Below are 15404 nucleotides of genomic sequence, written 5' to 3' on the forward strand. Positions count from 1 at the left end.
TTTCCATGGAGTTCCAACAATATATTTACTCATATATATAAATCATGTATTTCCTGGAAATCTTTGTTCTAAACCACATGGACACGCATATCTTGCATACAGCTATGCACAAGTCAAATCTAAAGTCACATACTAATCATGTGACCAGGATGAAAAATAAGTTTATTATAACTACACGTTCATCATCTGCTTGCCATTCATGGAAGTGAGTGGAACATGTCCATGGTGCTGAAACAGAGCAAACAGTGCATGCCACACATCCATCAATGCATATGTGTATTGTATATGCACTACATGTGACCAAAAAAAAGACAAGTCTAAATATAGAATGTCTTTTGCGTATATGAAAAATTAGCAACACAACAAAGCTCAAATCAGTGTACACGTTTTGTCGACTATCCACCAGCAGCAAACCTCATCTGGTTCTCAAACATTCACTGATCTTTGTCCAAGTGTGGTTTCTGTGCTATGTTGAGATTTAAAACCTGATTAAAATTTTTCAGAAATGCCATCAGTATTAAGGTATGACTGCAACAGAGTGAACAACTTTCTCCATCACCTTAGAGAAAAATGGGGGCTTAGAGATTGGCCTGTAATTGGACAGCACATTGGGGTCCAAGTTGTGGCTGCACGATAGCCTGTTTAAATATGAGGGGGACACAGCCTCAAGAAAAAGAGGCAAAGAGCCTCAGCATCTAAGGCCCGATGGTAGTAAAAACATCTTGTAGCAGATTGGCTGGGAGACAATCCAAGGGACAATATGATGGTTTCAGATGATGAACCACTTGTGATAGTTCCTTCAAAGAAACAGGCTCCAACTACTCTACGCAGAAGATGTCAGAACAGAGGATCGAATAGCTGCACCCTTGTCAGTAAAAAAAAACCAAACACTAAAAACTGATCACCAATCCTCGATGAAGGCACCATGCCGACAATGTTAGAAGTTCCACAATGGTATTAAGCACATCCAGCATATGCAACCGATCCTTCTTCCAACGTCTCTCAGCACATCTGCATTCTCGAATGAGATGGCGTGTGGACTCATTTAGCCACAGCTCAGAAGCAACTTTAGCTCGCTTAACCCTGAAGGCCGCAATCAAGTCCACAATATCAGTAAAAGTTGAGCTAAAATAATCAGCCATAAAACTGCATATAAAGACCTAAACGCTGGTCATGACCCGGGACAAGAATGTGGATAAATTCATGTACACATTTCTCAACAAGGCATCATGGAGGTCAAAATGATACACAACCAACACAAGACAAATTCTCCAATTATAATTCTGTTCAACTAACCTCTAGAGGAGAGTCAGGTTCATCCAGGATGTTCTTCTCACTGTGTATCTTCTGCATGGTCCCTGTAGAACCTGGGTCCATGACCAGCACGTTGTGACTAGCAGCTCTGTCCAACTTCATGTCGCTTTTTCTGGAGTCGGTGGTCCTGCACACCTCGTAATTGTACAAGTGCGGGAGAGTCCCCGTCCCCAAGGTGTCCGAGTAACGTGGCGGATAATACGGAATGACAGGGAGGTTGGAGTGGTACAGGATGCGAGACCGTCTCCACCTGTACACTTTGACCGATATGATAAGCAGCAAGCAGGTGATGAAGAGGAAGGAGACCACAGCCAAAGCCAAGACTAAGTAAAAAGTCAGCTTGTCATTGTACTCCTTGTCGTGCATGCTAAAGTCAGTGAACTCTGACAGCACTTCAGGGAAGCTGTCCGCCACCGCCACGTTAACAATGACTGTAGCTGAACGAGAGGGCTGCCCGTTGTCCTCCACTAGAACAGTCAGTCTTTGTTTGACAGCATCTTTATCAGTGACTTGGCGGACAGTTCTTATTTCTCCATTGTGTAGGCCCACTTCAAACAGCGCCCTGTCTGTGGCTTTGTGCACTTTATAGGAGAGCCAGGCGTTCTGTCCAGAGTCCACATCAACAGCCACCACTTTAGTCACCAGATAGCCCACATCTGCTGAACGAGGCACCATTTCGGCCAACACCGAGCCGCCTGTCTGGACCGGGTACAGGACCTGGGGGGCGTTGTCGTTCTGGTCTTGTATCAGGATGCGGACGCTCACGTTGCTGCTGAGAGGAGGAGAGCCTCCGTCCTGAGCTCGGACAATAAATATGAGTTCTTTGAGTTGTTCGTAGTCGTATGAACGAACTGCACTAATGACTCCACTTTCTGCATTAACAGACACAAATTCAGTAACTGGAGTTCCTCCGATGTCGTGCTCCTCCAGCATGTAAGAGACACGAGCGTTCTGGTTTCCATCAGCGTCTTTAGCACCAACTCTAAGCACAGAAACACCTGGAGAGTTGTTTTCGGCAACGGTCGCAGTATAAAAGCTGACCGGAAACACAGGAGCGTTATCGTTCATGTCGGAAACCTTCAAAGTAAAAGTCCTTTTACTAGACAAAGGAGGTGAGCCAGCATCTGAAGCAACGACGGTGATGTTATATTCTGGCACGCTTTCACGATCCAAGTCAGCATCGGTCATCAATGCAAAATAATTTCTCACATTGGATTTGATCCTAAATGGAACGCGGCCCTCAATAGCGCACCTCACATGACCGTTTTCACCAGAATCTAGGTCTTTAACATTAATGATACCAATAGTGGTACCAGTGGGAGAGTCTTCTGACACAGGACTAGAGAAGGACATTACATTTATGACTGGGGCATTATCATTTAAATCTATCACTTCTATTTCTACTTTGGTTGATTCAGTCAGTCCACCCTGATCTTTAGCTTCAACCATGAACTCCATTGTTTTGTCTTTTTCATAGTCTATTTGTTTTGCTACAGAAATACTTCCTGTTTGTTCGTCTATATGAAATACATGTGCAATTGCTGATTTTGATTTTGAAAAAGAGTATGTGACTTTTCCATATGAACCACTATCTGCATCAGTGGCATTCACAGTTAGAACTTGAGTGCCTTTTGCTGCGTTTTCATCCACTTTAGCTTTATAGACGGTTTGATTAAAAACAGGAGCATTATCATTAGCATCTAGAATATTAATATTTATATTTACAGTACCTGATCTCTGTGGATTTCCACCATCTACGGCCACTAATTTTAAAGAGAGCCTCGGCTGTTCTTCTCTGTCCAAGCCTTTCTGAAGCACCATTTCTGCATATTTACTGCCTCCTGGACTGACGTGTTCCTTTAAAACGAAATGATCACTCGGAGTTAAAATGTAGCTCTGCAGACCGTTTACACCCACATCCGCATCATGCGCACTCTCCAAAACAAAACGAGAACCTAACGCTGCTGACTCGCTGATTTCAAACTGCAAAAAAATATTTTCAAAGGTGGGGGCATTGTCGTTGACGTCCAACACCTCGATGGTCACAGGGTGCAATTCCATGGGGTTTTCCATTAAAATCTCAAAGGTGAAGCTGCACGGCGTCACGTCCCCACACAGCTGCTCTCGATCTATCCTCTCATGGACCACCAGAAGCCCTTTGTCCGCCCTCAGCTCGGTGTACTGGACGTTATCTCCGGTCACGATGCGGGCCCGCCCGGATCGGAGTCTTTTCACATCCAAACCGAGATCTTGGGCCACATTGCCGACGATCGAGCCTTTTTTCATTTCCTCTGGGATTGAATAGCGGATTTGGGCCTCCGTTCCATTTAGGAAAAAACAGAAAAAGACAAAGAGAAAGGCCGCCCGTCGCCATCTTCCTCCTGCAGTGCAGGGATCTTTAGAATCCATGTTTAAAAATGTATTAAAACAAGCCTATGAAAAAATAGGTAGACTCATAGGAGCCACTGTCATTCAGATGAGCGTTATTTTAGCTCAGTGGTTATACGTTGTTCACATATGAAGCTCTTCTGCTGAATGGCAGGGACAGAGGAGGGAGCTGCACTGCATGACAACACTAACACATTCATTTGCCATGCAATAGCGTCCCTTAGAGGCTGATGTGTGAAACTGGCACAGCTATACTAAAATGACCAAAACAATAATGTCTCAAACTACACTCCATGTCCTCTTTAATAGTACAGCATGTAATATACAAAAACTACTACTTTTTATAACTGTTAAAAGTTGTAAATTTTATAAATGCTTCCCTAACCAATACAACTGAGTGATGTTGAGTAGAAATAGTAAATAAGTCTGAAAGTACTACAAATATTAACCAATGAATAATTGTTTTTAAATATTGTGAAATCTATTGCCCACTACATTTCAGCACCATGGAGAGGGACACAGAAGCCTCACTGTACCAAGCAATATAAACTAAGTGAAAGCAGCATGTTGGATGTTTTTTAAAAACCTAACAAGTTCTAATTACAAGCAGACACTACCTGATCGGTTTTAGGGAGAAGTAGCAGCAAAATCCTGCAGTAAAAAATTCTCACACTCACACTTTGAGTGCAAGTTGCTCAGAGCACATTTGGAGACTCAGTCAACAAATATATGGTGACAACCATGAATACACTGTTAAAGGTGGTGCTGGAGCAAACTAGAAATGGAGCACACTAGTACACTACAAGTACAAAGACAGTGGAATATACACAACATGTAATCAAACTGGAGCACCGAACTAACCTCATGAGGGGAGCCACCGTGTTCCAAATTATATTAGGTTAGAACTCATGTTGTTAAAATAAACATTTTATGGAATGTGATGAACGAAAACAAAATTATTTTCCAACTGTATTTCTTTAATAACTGATAAATACTGTAATGTTAAAAATACGATGTTTAACTGGTCAGACTTACTTCAAGCACCATGGACAGCTGTATTAAATGTTCTAAATTTCATCTTCAACGTTGGAAGTCGTCAGACACAAAGACAAAAAAAAGCATGGTGAAAAATGTGACTCACCAAAGTCGACATCTGGGAACAGTTCCCTGACAGCTGCTTGGTCACATGCGACGTATCAGCATCAGCTCCATCCACGCTCACTAAACTTTGACTCATCCCTTGCATGTTCTTCACGTCGCTTTGTCTGGAGTCGGTGGTCCTGCACACCTCGTAATTGTACACGTGCGGGAGAGTCCCCGTCCCCAAAGTGTCCGAGTAACGTGGCGGATAATATGGAATGACAGGGAGGTTGGAGTGGTACAGGATGCGAGACCGTCTCCACCTGTACACTTTGACCGATATGATAAGCAGCAAGCAGGTGATGAAGAGGAAGGAGACCACAGCCAAAGCCAAGACTAAGTAAAAAGTCAGCTTGTCATTGTACTCCTTGTCGTGCATGCTAAAGTCAGTGAACTCTGACAGCACTTCAGGGAAGCTGTCCGCCACCGCCACGTTAACAATGACTGTAGCTGAACGAGAGGGCTGCCCGTTGTCCTCCACTAGAACAGTCAGTCTTTGTTTGACAGCATCTTTATCAGTGACTTGGCGGACAGTTCTTATTTCTCCATTGTGTAGGCCCACTTCAAACAGCGCCCTGTCTGTGGCTTTGTGCACTTTATAGGAGAGCCAGGCGTTCTGTCCAGAGTCCACATCAACAGCCACCACTTTAGTCACCAGATAGCCCACATCTGCTGAACGAGGCACCATTTCGGCCAGCACCGAGCCGCCTGTCTGGACCGGGTACAGGACCTGGGGGGCGTTGTCGTTCTGGTCTTGTATCAGGATGCGGACGCTCACGTTGCTGCTGAGAGGAGGAGAGCCTCCGTCCTGAGCTCGGACAATAAATATGAGTTCTTTGAGTTGTTCGTAGTCGTATGAACGAACTGCACTAATGACTCCACTTTCTGCATTAACAGACACAAATTCAGTAACTGGAGTTCCTCCGATGTCGTGCTCCTCCAACATGTAAGAGACACGAGCGTTCTGGTTTCCATCAGCGTCTTTAGCACCAACCCTCAGCACAGAAACACCTGGAGAGTTGTTTTCAGCAACGGTTGCAGTATAAAAGCTGACCGGAAACACAGGAGCGTTATCGTTCACGTCGGAAACCTTCAAAGTAAAAGTCCTTTTACTAGACAAAGGAGGCGAGCCAGCATCTGAAGCAACGACGGTGATGTTATATTCTGGCACGCTTTCACGATCCAAGTCAGCATCGGTCATCAATGCAAAATAATTTCTCACATTGGATTTGATCTTAAATGGAACGCGGCCCTCAATAGCGCACCTGACGTGACCGTTTTCACCAGAATCTAGGTCTTTAACATTAATGATACCAATAGTGGTACCAGTGGGAGAGTCTTCTGACACAGGACTAGAGAAGGACATTACATTTATGACTGGGGCATTATCATTTAAATCTATCACTTCTATTTCTACTTTAGCAGAGTCAGCAAATCCACCCTGATCTTTAGCTTCAACCATGAACTCCATTGTTTTGTCTTTTTCATAATCGATTTGTTTTACTACAGAAATACTTCCTGTTTCTTCATCTATATGAAATAAATCTGCTATTCCTGTATTTGACTTTGAAAAGGAGTATGTCACTTTTCCATAAGAACCACTATCTGCATCAGTGGCATTCACAGTTAGAACTTGAGTGCCTTTTGCTGCATTTTCATCCACTTTAGCTTTATAGACGGTTTGATTAAAAACAGGAACATTATCATTAGCATCTTGAATATTAATATTTATATTTACTGTACCTGATCTCTGTGGATTTCCACCATCTACGGCCACTAATTTTAAAGAGAGCCTCGGCTGTTCTTCTCTGTCCAAGCCTTTCTGAAGCACCATTTCTGCATATTTACTGCCTCCTGGACTGACGTGTTCCTTTAAAACGAAATGATCACTCGGAGTTAAAATGTAGCTCTGCAGACCGTTTACACCCACATCCGCATCATGCGCACTCTCCAAAACAAAACGAGAGCCGAGAGGAGCAGACTCGCTGATTTCAAACTGCAAATGAGTATTTTTAAAGGTGGGGGCATTGTCGTTGACGTCCAACACCTCGATGGTCACAGGGTGCAATTCCATGGGGTTTTCCATTAAAATCTCAAAGGTGAAGCTGCACGGCGTCACGTCCCCACACAGCTGCTCTCGATCTATCCTCTCATGGACCACCAGAAGCCCTTTGTCCGCCCTCAGCTCGGTGTACTGGACGTTATCTCCGGTCACGATGCGGGCCCGCCCGGAACGGAGTCTTTTCACATCCAAACCGAGATCTTGGGCCACATTGCCGACGATCGAGCCTTTTTTCATTTCCTCTGGGATTGAATAGCGGATTTGGGCCTCCGTTCCATTTAGGAAAAAACAGAAAAAGACAAAGAGAAAGGCCGCCCGTCGCCATCTTCCTCCTGCAGTGCAGGGATCTTTAGAATCCATGTTTAAAAATGTATTAAAACTAGCCTATGAAAAAATAGGTAGACTCATAGGAGCCACTGTCATTCAGATGAGCGTTATTTTAGCTCAGTGGTTATACGTTGTTCACATATGAAGCTCTTCTGCTGAATGGCAGGGACAGAGGAGGGAGCTGCACTGCATGACAACACTAACACATTCATTTGCCATGCAATAGCGTCCCTTAGAGGCTGATGTGTGAAACTGGCACAGCTATACTAAAATGATGACAACAAATGTCTCATAACATTGCATGGCCTCTTTATTAATAGTAATAATATTTTTAAAAATTAAGTATACAGTGCTATATGTTTAGAAATTAATATTTTAATAAATATTTACCTAGTCAATACAACTGAGTGATTAAAGTAGTAAAAAATAACCAATTACGCTGTTGGAAGAACACCAAACAGTACATAATAGTGCTTATACAGGTTGAAGACACTGTCAACTGCACTTCAGCACCATGGACAGCGATAAAACCACCACTCTTCACTGCCAGTAAAAGTAGTCCTATAGTTCTGTGTTGTCATGAACTTCTTATGGTACATAAACGCATCATACACAGCTACCCACTTTCTCAGTAGAGTCCCACATGGACAGAGTACTGACACGGACACTTTTTCACATGAAGTGGCCCTGACTACATCACTTTGAGACCCACTAAGCCTCTTGGAAACATGAACTGCCATTTGACGATAACAACAAGTACAATATACCCACTGTTAAATGGTGGCTGCTGAAACTGATTAAATTATAGAGGCCTACTGGAGTCCAGTACTGTACTACAAAGACAGGGAAATATCCGGAGCTACAAAGCAATAACACAACTGAGGCAGCAAACTACCATTGAGAAGAATCCGATGTATCCAGGGTGTTTTCAATTAGACACAATTCCATGAAAATGGAGTTGATCTGCATATCCAAGCAAGGTCTCATCTCCTGCTGATTGGGATGAAATTAATTCAAAGTACGAAGGAGGAACCTGAAAGGATGGGGCAATGAAGTGTAACATCATGGACAAGAACCGACTTAGAACACTTAAGATGGGTCCTTCAGGATGACCATAACCAATCAAATACATCCAAGTCAACATTGGAAGGGCTAAAGGGGGGGGGGGGGGGGGGGGAATACAACATTGGTGTAATTGTTGGTATCCAATCTGTATGTTCAAATAAGTCAAATCCCATTTTCCAACTACTTTTCTTCATATACTGTACCTATGGTTAGACTTGATATACTATGATATGGTTAGTATGTTGGCGTTACTGCAAACATCATGTATTACTTTTGGTCAAACATTCTTATGGCCTGACCAAACTAAAGTTGAACTTTTTGGAAGGTGTGTGAACTGTTACTCGTGTAAAAGTAACACAGCCTTTGAGAAAAACAACAACATAATAAAAGTCAAATACCGTGGTGACTGTGTGATGGTCCATGGGTCTGCTTCAGGACCTGGACAACCTGCTGTGATTGAAGGAACCATAAAGTCTGACTCCAACAAAACATACTGAAGGACAACATCCAGACATGGATTTATGACCTAAATCTCACTTGGGTCTTGAAGAAATAACCCATAAAAACAACAGCAAGTCTGTCTCTAGCTGGTTTAGTCTAAGTCCAGACTTAAAATCCATTGAGATGCTGTGGCATGCCATTCATGCTCAGAAATGCCACTGTGCAGATGCATTGAACAGGTATGCAAATACTTAAAACCGTCAATGTCTTCAGAAACAAAAACCGAGAAGGAAAGGTAAAACATTTGACTCACCAAAGTCGACATCTGGGAACAGTTCCCTGACTGCTGCTTGGTCACATGCGGCGTATCAGCATCAGCTCCATCCACGCTCACTAAACTTTGACTCATCCCTTGCATGTTCTTCACGTCGCTTTGTCTGGAGTCGGTGGTCCTGCACACCTCGTAATTGTACACGTGCGGGAGGGTCCCCGTCCCCAAAGTGTCCGAGTAACGTGGCGGATAATACGGAATGACAGGGAGGTTGGAGTGGTACAGGATGCGAGACCGTCTCCACCTGTACACTTTGACCGATATGATAAGCAGCAAGCAGGTGATGAAGAGGAAGGAGACCACAGCCAAAGCCAAGACTAAGTAAAAAGTCAGCTTGTCATTGTACTCCTTGTCGTGCATGCTAAAGTCAGTGAACTCTGACAGCACTTCAGGGAAGCTGTCCGCCACCGCCACGTTAACAATGACTGTAGCTGAACGAGAGGGCTGCCCGTTGTCCTCCACTAGAACAGTCAGTCTTTGTTTGACAGCATCTTTATCAGTGACTTGGCGGACAGTTCTTATTTCTCCATTGTGTAGGCCCACTTCAAACAGCGCCCTGTCTGTGGCTTTGTGCACTTTATAGGAGAGCCAGGCGTTCTGTCCAGAGTCCACATCAACAGCCACCACTTTAGTCACCAGATAGCCCACATCTGCTGAACGAGGCACCATTTCGGCCAGCACCGAGCCACCTGTCTGGACCGGGTACAGGACTTGAGGGGCGTTGTCGTTCTGGTCTTGTATCAGGATGCGAACGCTCACGTTGCTGCTGAGAGGAGGAGAGCCTCCGTCCTGAGCTCGGACAATAAATATGAGTTCTTTGAGTTGTTCGTAGTCGTATGAACGAACTGCACTAATGACTCCACTTTCTGCATTAACAGACACAAATTCAGTAACTGGAGTTCCTCCGATGTCGTGCTCCTCCAGCATGTAAGAGACACGAGCGTTCTGGTTTCCATCAGCGTCTTTAGCACCAACCCTCAGCACAGAAACACCTGGAGAGTTGTTTTCGGCAACGGTCGCAGTATAAAAGCTGACTGGAAACACAGGAGCGTTATCGTTCACGTCGGAAACCTTCAAAGTAAAAGTCCTTTTACTAGACAAAGGAGGCGAGCCAGCATCTGAAGCAACGACGGTGATGTTATATTCTGGCACGCTTTCACGATCCAAGTCAGCATCGGTCATCAATGCAAAATAATTTCTCACATTGGATTTGATCTTAAATGGAACGCGGCCCTCAATAGCGCACCTGACGTGACCGTTTTCACCAGAATCTAGGTCTTTAACATTAATGATACCAATAGTGGTACCAGTGGGAGAGTCTTCTGACACAGGACTAGAGAAGGACATTACATTTATGACTGGGGCATTATCATTTAAATCTATCACTTCTATTTCTACTTTGGTTGATTCAGTCAGTCCACCCTGATCTTTAGCTTCAACCATGAACTCCATTGTTTTGTCTTTTTCATAATCGATTTGTTTTACTACAGAAATACTTCCTGTTTCTTCATCTATATGAAAAACATGTGCAATTGCTGATTTTGATTTTGAAAAAGAGTATGTGACTTTTCCATATGAACCACTATCTGCATCAGTGGCATTCACAGTTAGAACTTGAGTGCCTTTTGCTGCATTTTCATCCACTTTAGCTTTATAGACGGTTTGATTAAAAACAGGAACATTATCATTAACATCTAGAATATTAATATTTATATTTACTGTACCTGATCTCTGTGGATTTCCACCATCTATGGCCACTAATTTTAAAGAGAGCCTCGGCTGTTCTTCTCTGTCCAAGCCTTTCTGAAGCACCATTTCTGCATATTTACTGCCTCCTGGACTGACGTGTTCCTTTAAAACGAAATGATCACTCGGAGTTAAAATGTAGCTCTGCAGACCGTTTACACCCACATCCGCATCATGCGCACTCTCCAAAACAAAACGAGAGCCTAGCGCTGCTAACTCGCTGATTTCAAATTGCAAATGAGTATTTTCAAAGGTGGGGGCATTGTCGTTGACGTCCAACACCTCGATGGTCACAGGGTGCAATTCCATGGGGTTTTCCATCAAAATCTCAAAGGTGAAGCTGCACGGCGTCACGTCCCCACACAGCTGCTCTCGATCTATCCTCTCATGGACCACCAGAAGCCCTTTGTCCGCCCTCAGCTCGGTGTACTGGACGTTATCTCCGGTCACGATGCGGGCCCGCCCGGATCGGAGTCTTTTCACATCCAAACCGAGATCTTGGGCCACATTGCCGACGATCGAGCCTTTTTTCATTTCCTCTGGGATTGAATAGCGGATTTGGGCCTCCGTTCCAGTTAAGAAAAAACAGAAAAAGACAAAGAGAAAGGCCGCCCGTCGCCATCTTCCTCCTGCAGTGCAGGGATCTTTAGAATCCATGTTTAAAAATGTATTAAAACAAGCCTATGAAAAAATAGGTAGACTCATAGGAGCCACTGTCATTCAGATGAGCGTTATTTTAGCTCAGTGGTTATACGTTGTTCACATATGAAGCTCTTCTGCTAAATGGCAGGGACAGAGGAGGGAGCTGCACTGCATGACAACACTAACACATTCATTTGCCATGCAATAGCGTCCCTTAGAGGCTGATGTGTGAAACTGGCACAGCTATACTAAAATGACCAAAACAATAATGTCTCAAACTACACTCCATGTCCTCATTAATAGTACAGCATGTAATATACAAAAACTACTACTTTTTATAACTGTTAAAAGTTGTAAATTTTATAAATGCTTCCCTAACCAATACAACTGAGTGATGTTGAGTAGAAATAGTAAATAAGTCTGAAAGTACTACAAATATTAACCAATGAATAATATTGTGAAATCTATTGCCCACTACATTTCAGCACCATGGAGAGGGACACAGAAGCCTCACTGTACCAAGCAATATAAACTAAGTGAAAGCAGCACGTTGGATGTTTTATAAAAACCTAACAAGTTCTAATTACAAGCAGACACTACCTGATCGGTTTTAGGGAGAAGTAGCAGCAAAATCCTGCAGTAAAAAAGTATTGCACTCACACTTTGAGTGCAAGTTGCTCAGAGCACATTTGGAGACTCAGTCAACAAATATATGGTGACAACCATGAATACACTGTTAAAGGTGGTGCTGGAGCAAACTAGAAATGGAGCACACTAGTACACTACAAGTACAAAGACAGTGGAATATACACAACATGTAATCAAACTGGAGCACCGAACTAACCTCATGAGGGGAGCCACCGTGTTCCAAATTATATTAGGTTAGAACTCATGTTGTTAAAATAAACATTTTATGGAATGTGATGAATTAAAACAAAGTTATTTTCCAGATGTATTTCTTTAATAACTGATAAATACTGTAATGTTAAAAATACGATGTTTAACTGGTCAGACTTACTTCAAGCACCATGGACAGCTGTAATAAATGTTCTAAATTTCATCTTCAACTTTGGAAGTCGTCAGACACAAAGACAGAAAAAGCATGGTGAAATATTTGACTCACCAAAGTCGACATCTGGGAACAGTTCCCTGACTGCTGCTTGGTCACATGCGGCGTATCAGCATCAGCTCCATCCACACTCACTAAACTTTGACTCATCCCTTGCATGTTCTTCACGTCGCTTTGTCTGGAGTCGGTGGTCCTGCACACCTCGTAATTGTACACGTGCGGGAGAGTCCCCGTCCCCAAAGTGTCCGAGTAACGTGGCGGATAATACGGAATGACAGGGAGGTTGGAGTGGTACAGGATGCGAGACCGTCTCCACCTGTACACTTTGACCGATATGATAAGCAGCAAGCAGGTGATGAAGAGGAAGGAGACCACAGCCAAAGCCAAGACTAAGTAAAAAGTCAGCTTGTCATTGTACTCCTTGTCGTGCATGCTAAAGTCAGTGAACTCTGACAGCACTTCAGGGAAGCTGTCCGCCACCGCCACGTTAACAATGACTGTAGCTGAACGAGAGGGCTGCCCGTTGTCCTCCACTAGAACAGTCAGTCTTTGTTTGACAGCATCTTTATCAGTGACTTGGCGGACAGTTCTTATTTCTCCATTGTGTAGGCCCACTTCAAACAGCGCCCTGTCTGTGGCTTTGTGCACTTTATAGGAGAGCCAGGCGTTCTGTCCAGAGTCCACATCAACAGCCACCACTTTAGTCACCAGATAGCCCACATCTGCTGAACGAGGCACCATTTCGGCTAACACCGAGCCACCTGTCTGGACTGGGTACAGAACCTGAGGGGCGTTGTCGTTCTGGTCTTGTATCAGGATGCGAACGCTCACGTTGCTGCTGAGAGGAGGAGAGCCTCCGTCCTGAGCTCGGACAATAAATATGAGTTCTTTGAGTTGTTCGTAGTCGTATGAACGAACTGCACTAATGACTCCACTTTCTGCATTAACAGACACAAATTCAGTAACTGGAGTTCCTCCGATGTCGTGCTCCTCCAACATGTAAGAGACACGAGCGTTCTGGTTTCCATCAGCGTCTTTAGCACCAACTCTAAGCACAGAAACACCTGGAGAGTTGTTTTCGGCAATGGTTGCAGTATAAAATCTGACTGGAAACACAGGAGCGTTATCGTTCACGTCGGAAACCTTCAAAGTAAAAGTCCTTTTACTAGACAAAGGAGGCGAGCCAGCATCTGAAGCAACGACGGTGATGTTATATTCTGGCACGCTTTCACGATCCAAGTCAGCATCGGTCATCAATGCAAAATAATTTCTCACATTGGATTTGATCCTAAATGGAACGCGGCCCTCAATAGCGCACCTGACGTGACCGTTTTCACCAGAATCTAGGTCTTTAACATTAATGATACCAATAGTGGTACCAGTGGGAGAGTCTTCTGACACAGGACTAGAGAAGGACATTACATTTATGACTGGGGCATTATCATTTAAATCTATCACTTCTATTTCTACTTTAGCAGAGTCAGTCAAGGCACCCTGATCTTTAGCTTCAACCATGAACTCCATTGTTTTGTCTTTTTCATAATCGATTTGTTTTACTACAAAAATACTTCCTGTTTCTTCGTCTATATGAAATAAATCTGCTATTCCTGCATTTGACTTTGAAAACGAGTATGTTACTTTTCCATTTGAACCACTATCTGCATCAGTGGCATTCACAGTTAGAACTTGAGTGCCTTTTGCTGCATTTTCATCCACTTTAGCTTTATAGACCGTTTGATTAAAAACAGGAGCATTATCATTTACATCTTGAATGTTAATATTTATATTTACAGTACCTGATCTCTGTGGATTTCCACCATCTACGGCCACTAATTTTAAAGAGAGCCTCGGCTGTTCTTCTCTGTCCAAGCCTTTCTGAAGCACCATTTCTGCATATTTACTGCCTCCTGGACTGACGTGTTCCTTTAAAACGAAATGATCACTCGGAGTTAAAATGTAGCTCTGCAGACCGTTTACACCCACATCCGCATCATGCGCACTCTCTAAAACAAAACGGGAGCCTAGCGCTGCTAACTCGCTGATTTCAAATTGCAAATGAGTATTTTTAAAGGTGGGGGCATTGTCGTTGACGTCCAACACCTCGATGGTCACAGGGTGCAATTCCATGGGGTTTTCCATTAAAATCTCAAAGGTGAAGCTGCACGGCGTCACGTCCCCACACAGCTGCTCTCGATCTATCCTCTCATGGACCACCAGAAGCCCTTTGTCCGCCCTCAGCTCGGTGTACTGGACGTTATCTCCGGTCACGATGCGGGCCCGCCCGGAACGGAGTCTTTTCACATCCAAACCGAGATCTTGGGCCACATTGCCGACGATCGAGTCTTTTTTCATTTCCTCTGGGATTGAATAGCGGATTTGGGCCTCCGTTCCATTTAGGAAAAAACAGAAAAAGACAAAGAGAAAGGCCGCCCGTCGCCATCTTCCTCCTGCAGTGCAGGGATCTTTAGAATCCATGTTTAAAAATGTATTAAAACTAGCCTATGAAAAAATAGGTAGACTCATAGGAGCCACTGTCATTCAGATGAGCGTTATTTTAGCTCAGTGGTTATACGTTGTTCACATATGAAGCTCTTCTGCTGAATGGCAGGGACAGAGGAGGGAGCTGCACTGCATGACAACACTAACACGTTCATTTGCCATGCAATAGCGTCCCTTAGAGGCTGATGTGTGAAACTGGCACAGCTATACTAAAATGATGACAACAAATGTCTCATAACATTGCATGGCCTCTTTATTAATAGTAATAATATTTTTAAAAATTAAGTATACAGTGCTATATGTTTAGAAATTAATATTTTAATAAATATTTACCTAGTCAATACAACTGAGTGATTAAAGTAGTAAAAAATAACCAATTA

The 15404-nt window shown here is 43.5% G+C and overlaps 2 protein-coding genes across 26 annotated transcripts in view; both read right to left on the minus strand.

Moving 5' to 3' along the window:
* Nucleotides 1–15404, minus strand: part of LOC131110316 (protocadherin gamma-A4-like) — a 170253-nt gene that overhangs the window by 73707 nt on the left and 81142 nt on the right. Inside the window, exon 1 of one of the 25 annotated variants that reach the window (XM_078788127.1) lies at nucleotides 12580–15118. The exons of 19 other annotated variants lie outside the window; for them this stretch is intronic. In XM_078788127.1, coding sequence (XP_078644253.1) covers nucleotides 12580–15000 — 2421 coding nt within the window. In that variant the 5' untranslated portion in view covers nucleotides 15001–15118. Of the gene's footprint in view, nucleotides 1–4843; nucleotides 7557–9050; nucleotides 11704–12579; nucleotides 15119–15404 lie in introns of those variants that run through there. 5 more of the 25 variants (XM_078788137.1, XM_078788126.1, XM_078788136.1 and 2 more) reach the window with 5 other exon arrangements.
* LOC144894612 (protocadherin beta-11-like) lies at nucleotides 157–3850 on the minus strand. The gene is made up of 2 exons (XM_078788147.1): nucleotides 1297–3850; nucleotides 157–228 (listed from the first exon to the last, which is right to left on the minus strand). Exons 1-2 carry the CDS (start codon nucleotides 3721–3723, stop codon nucleotides 172–174), a joined length of 2484 nt encoding a protein of 827 aa, XP_078644273.1. The 5' UTR covers nucleotides 3724–3850; the 3' UTR covers nucleotides 157–171.

This window comes from Doryrhamphus excisus, linkage group LG22 (assembly GCF_037039965.1).
Source record: "Doryrhamphus excisus strain RoL-2023G ecotype Guam linkage group LG22, RoL_Dexc_Guam_v1.1, whole genome shotgun sequence".
NCBI classification, from domain to species: Eukaryota; Metazoa; Chordata; class Actinopteri; order Syngnathiformes; family Syngnathidae; genus Doryrhamphus; species Doryrhamphus excisus.

Bases quoted from the DNA above. Each gene is read 5' to 3' on its own strand.
- LOC144894612 (XM_078788147.1), bottom strand. From the start codon at position 3,723: ATGGATTCTAAAGATCCCTGCACTGCAGGAGGAAGATGGCGACGGGCG. The intron at 229-1,296 runs GTTAGTTGAACA...GCTCTGTTTCAG, and splicing joins AACCTGACTCTCCTCTAGAG to CACCATGGACATGTTCCACT.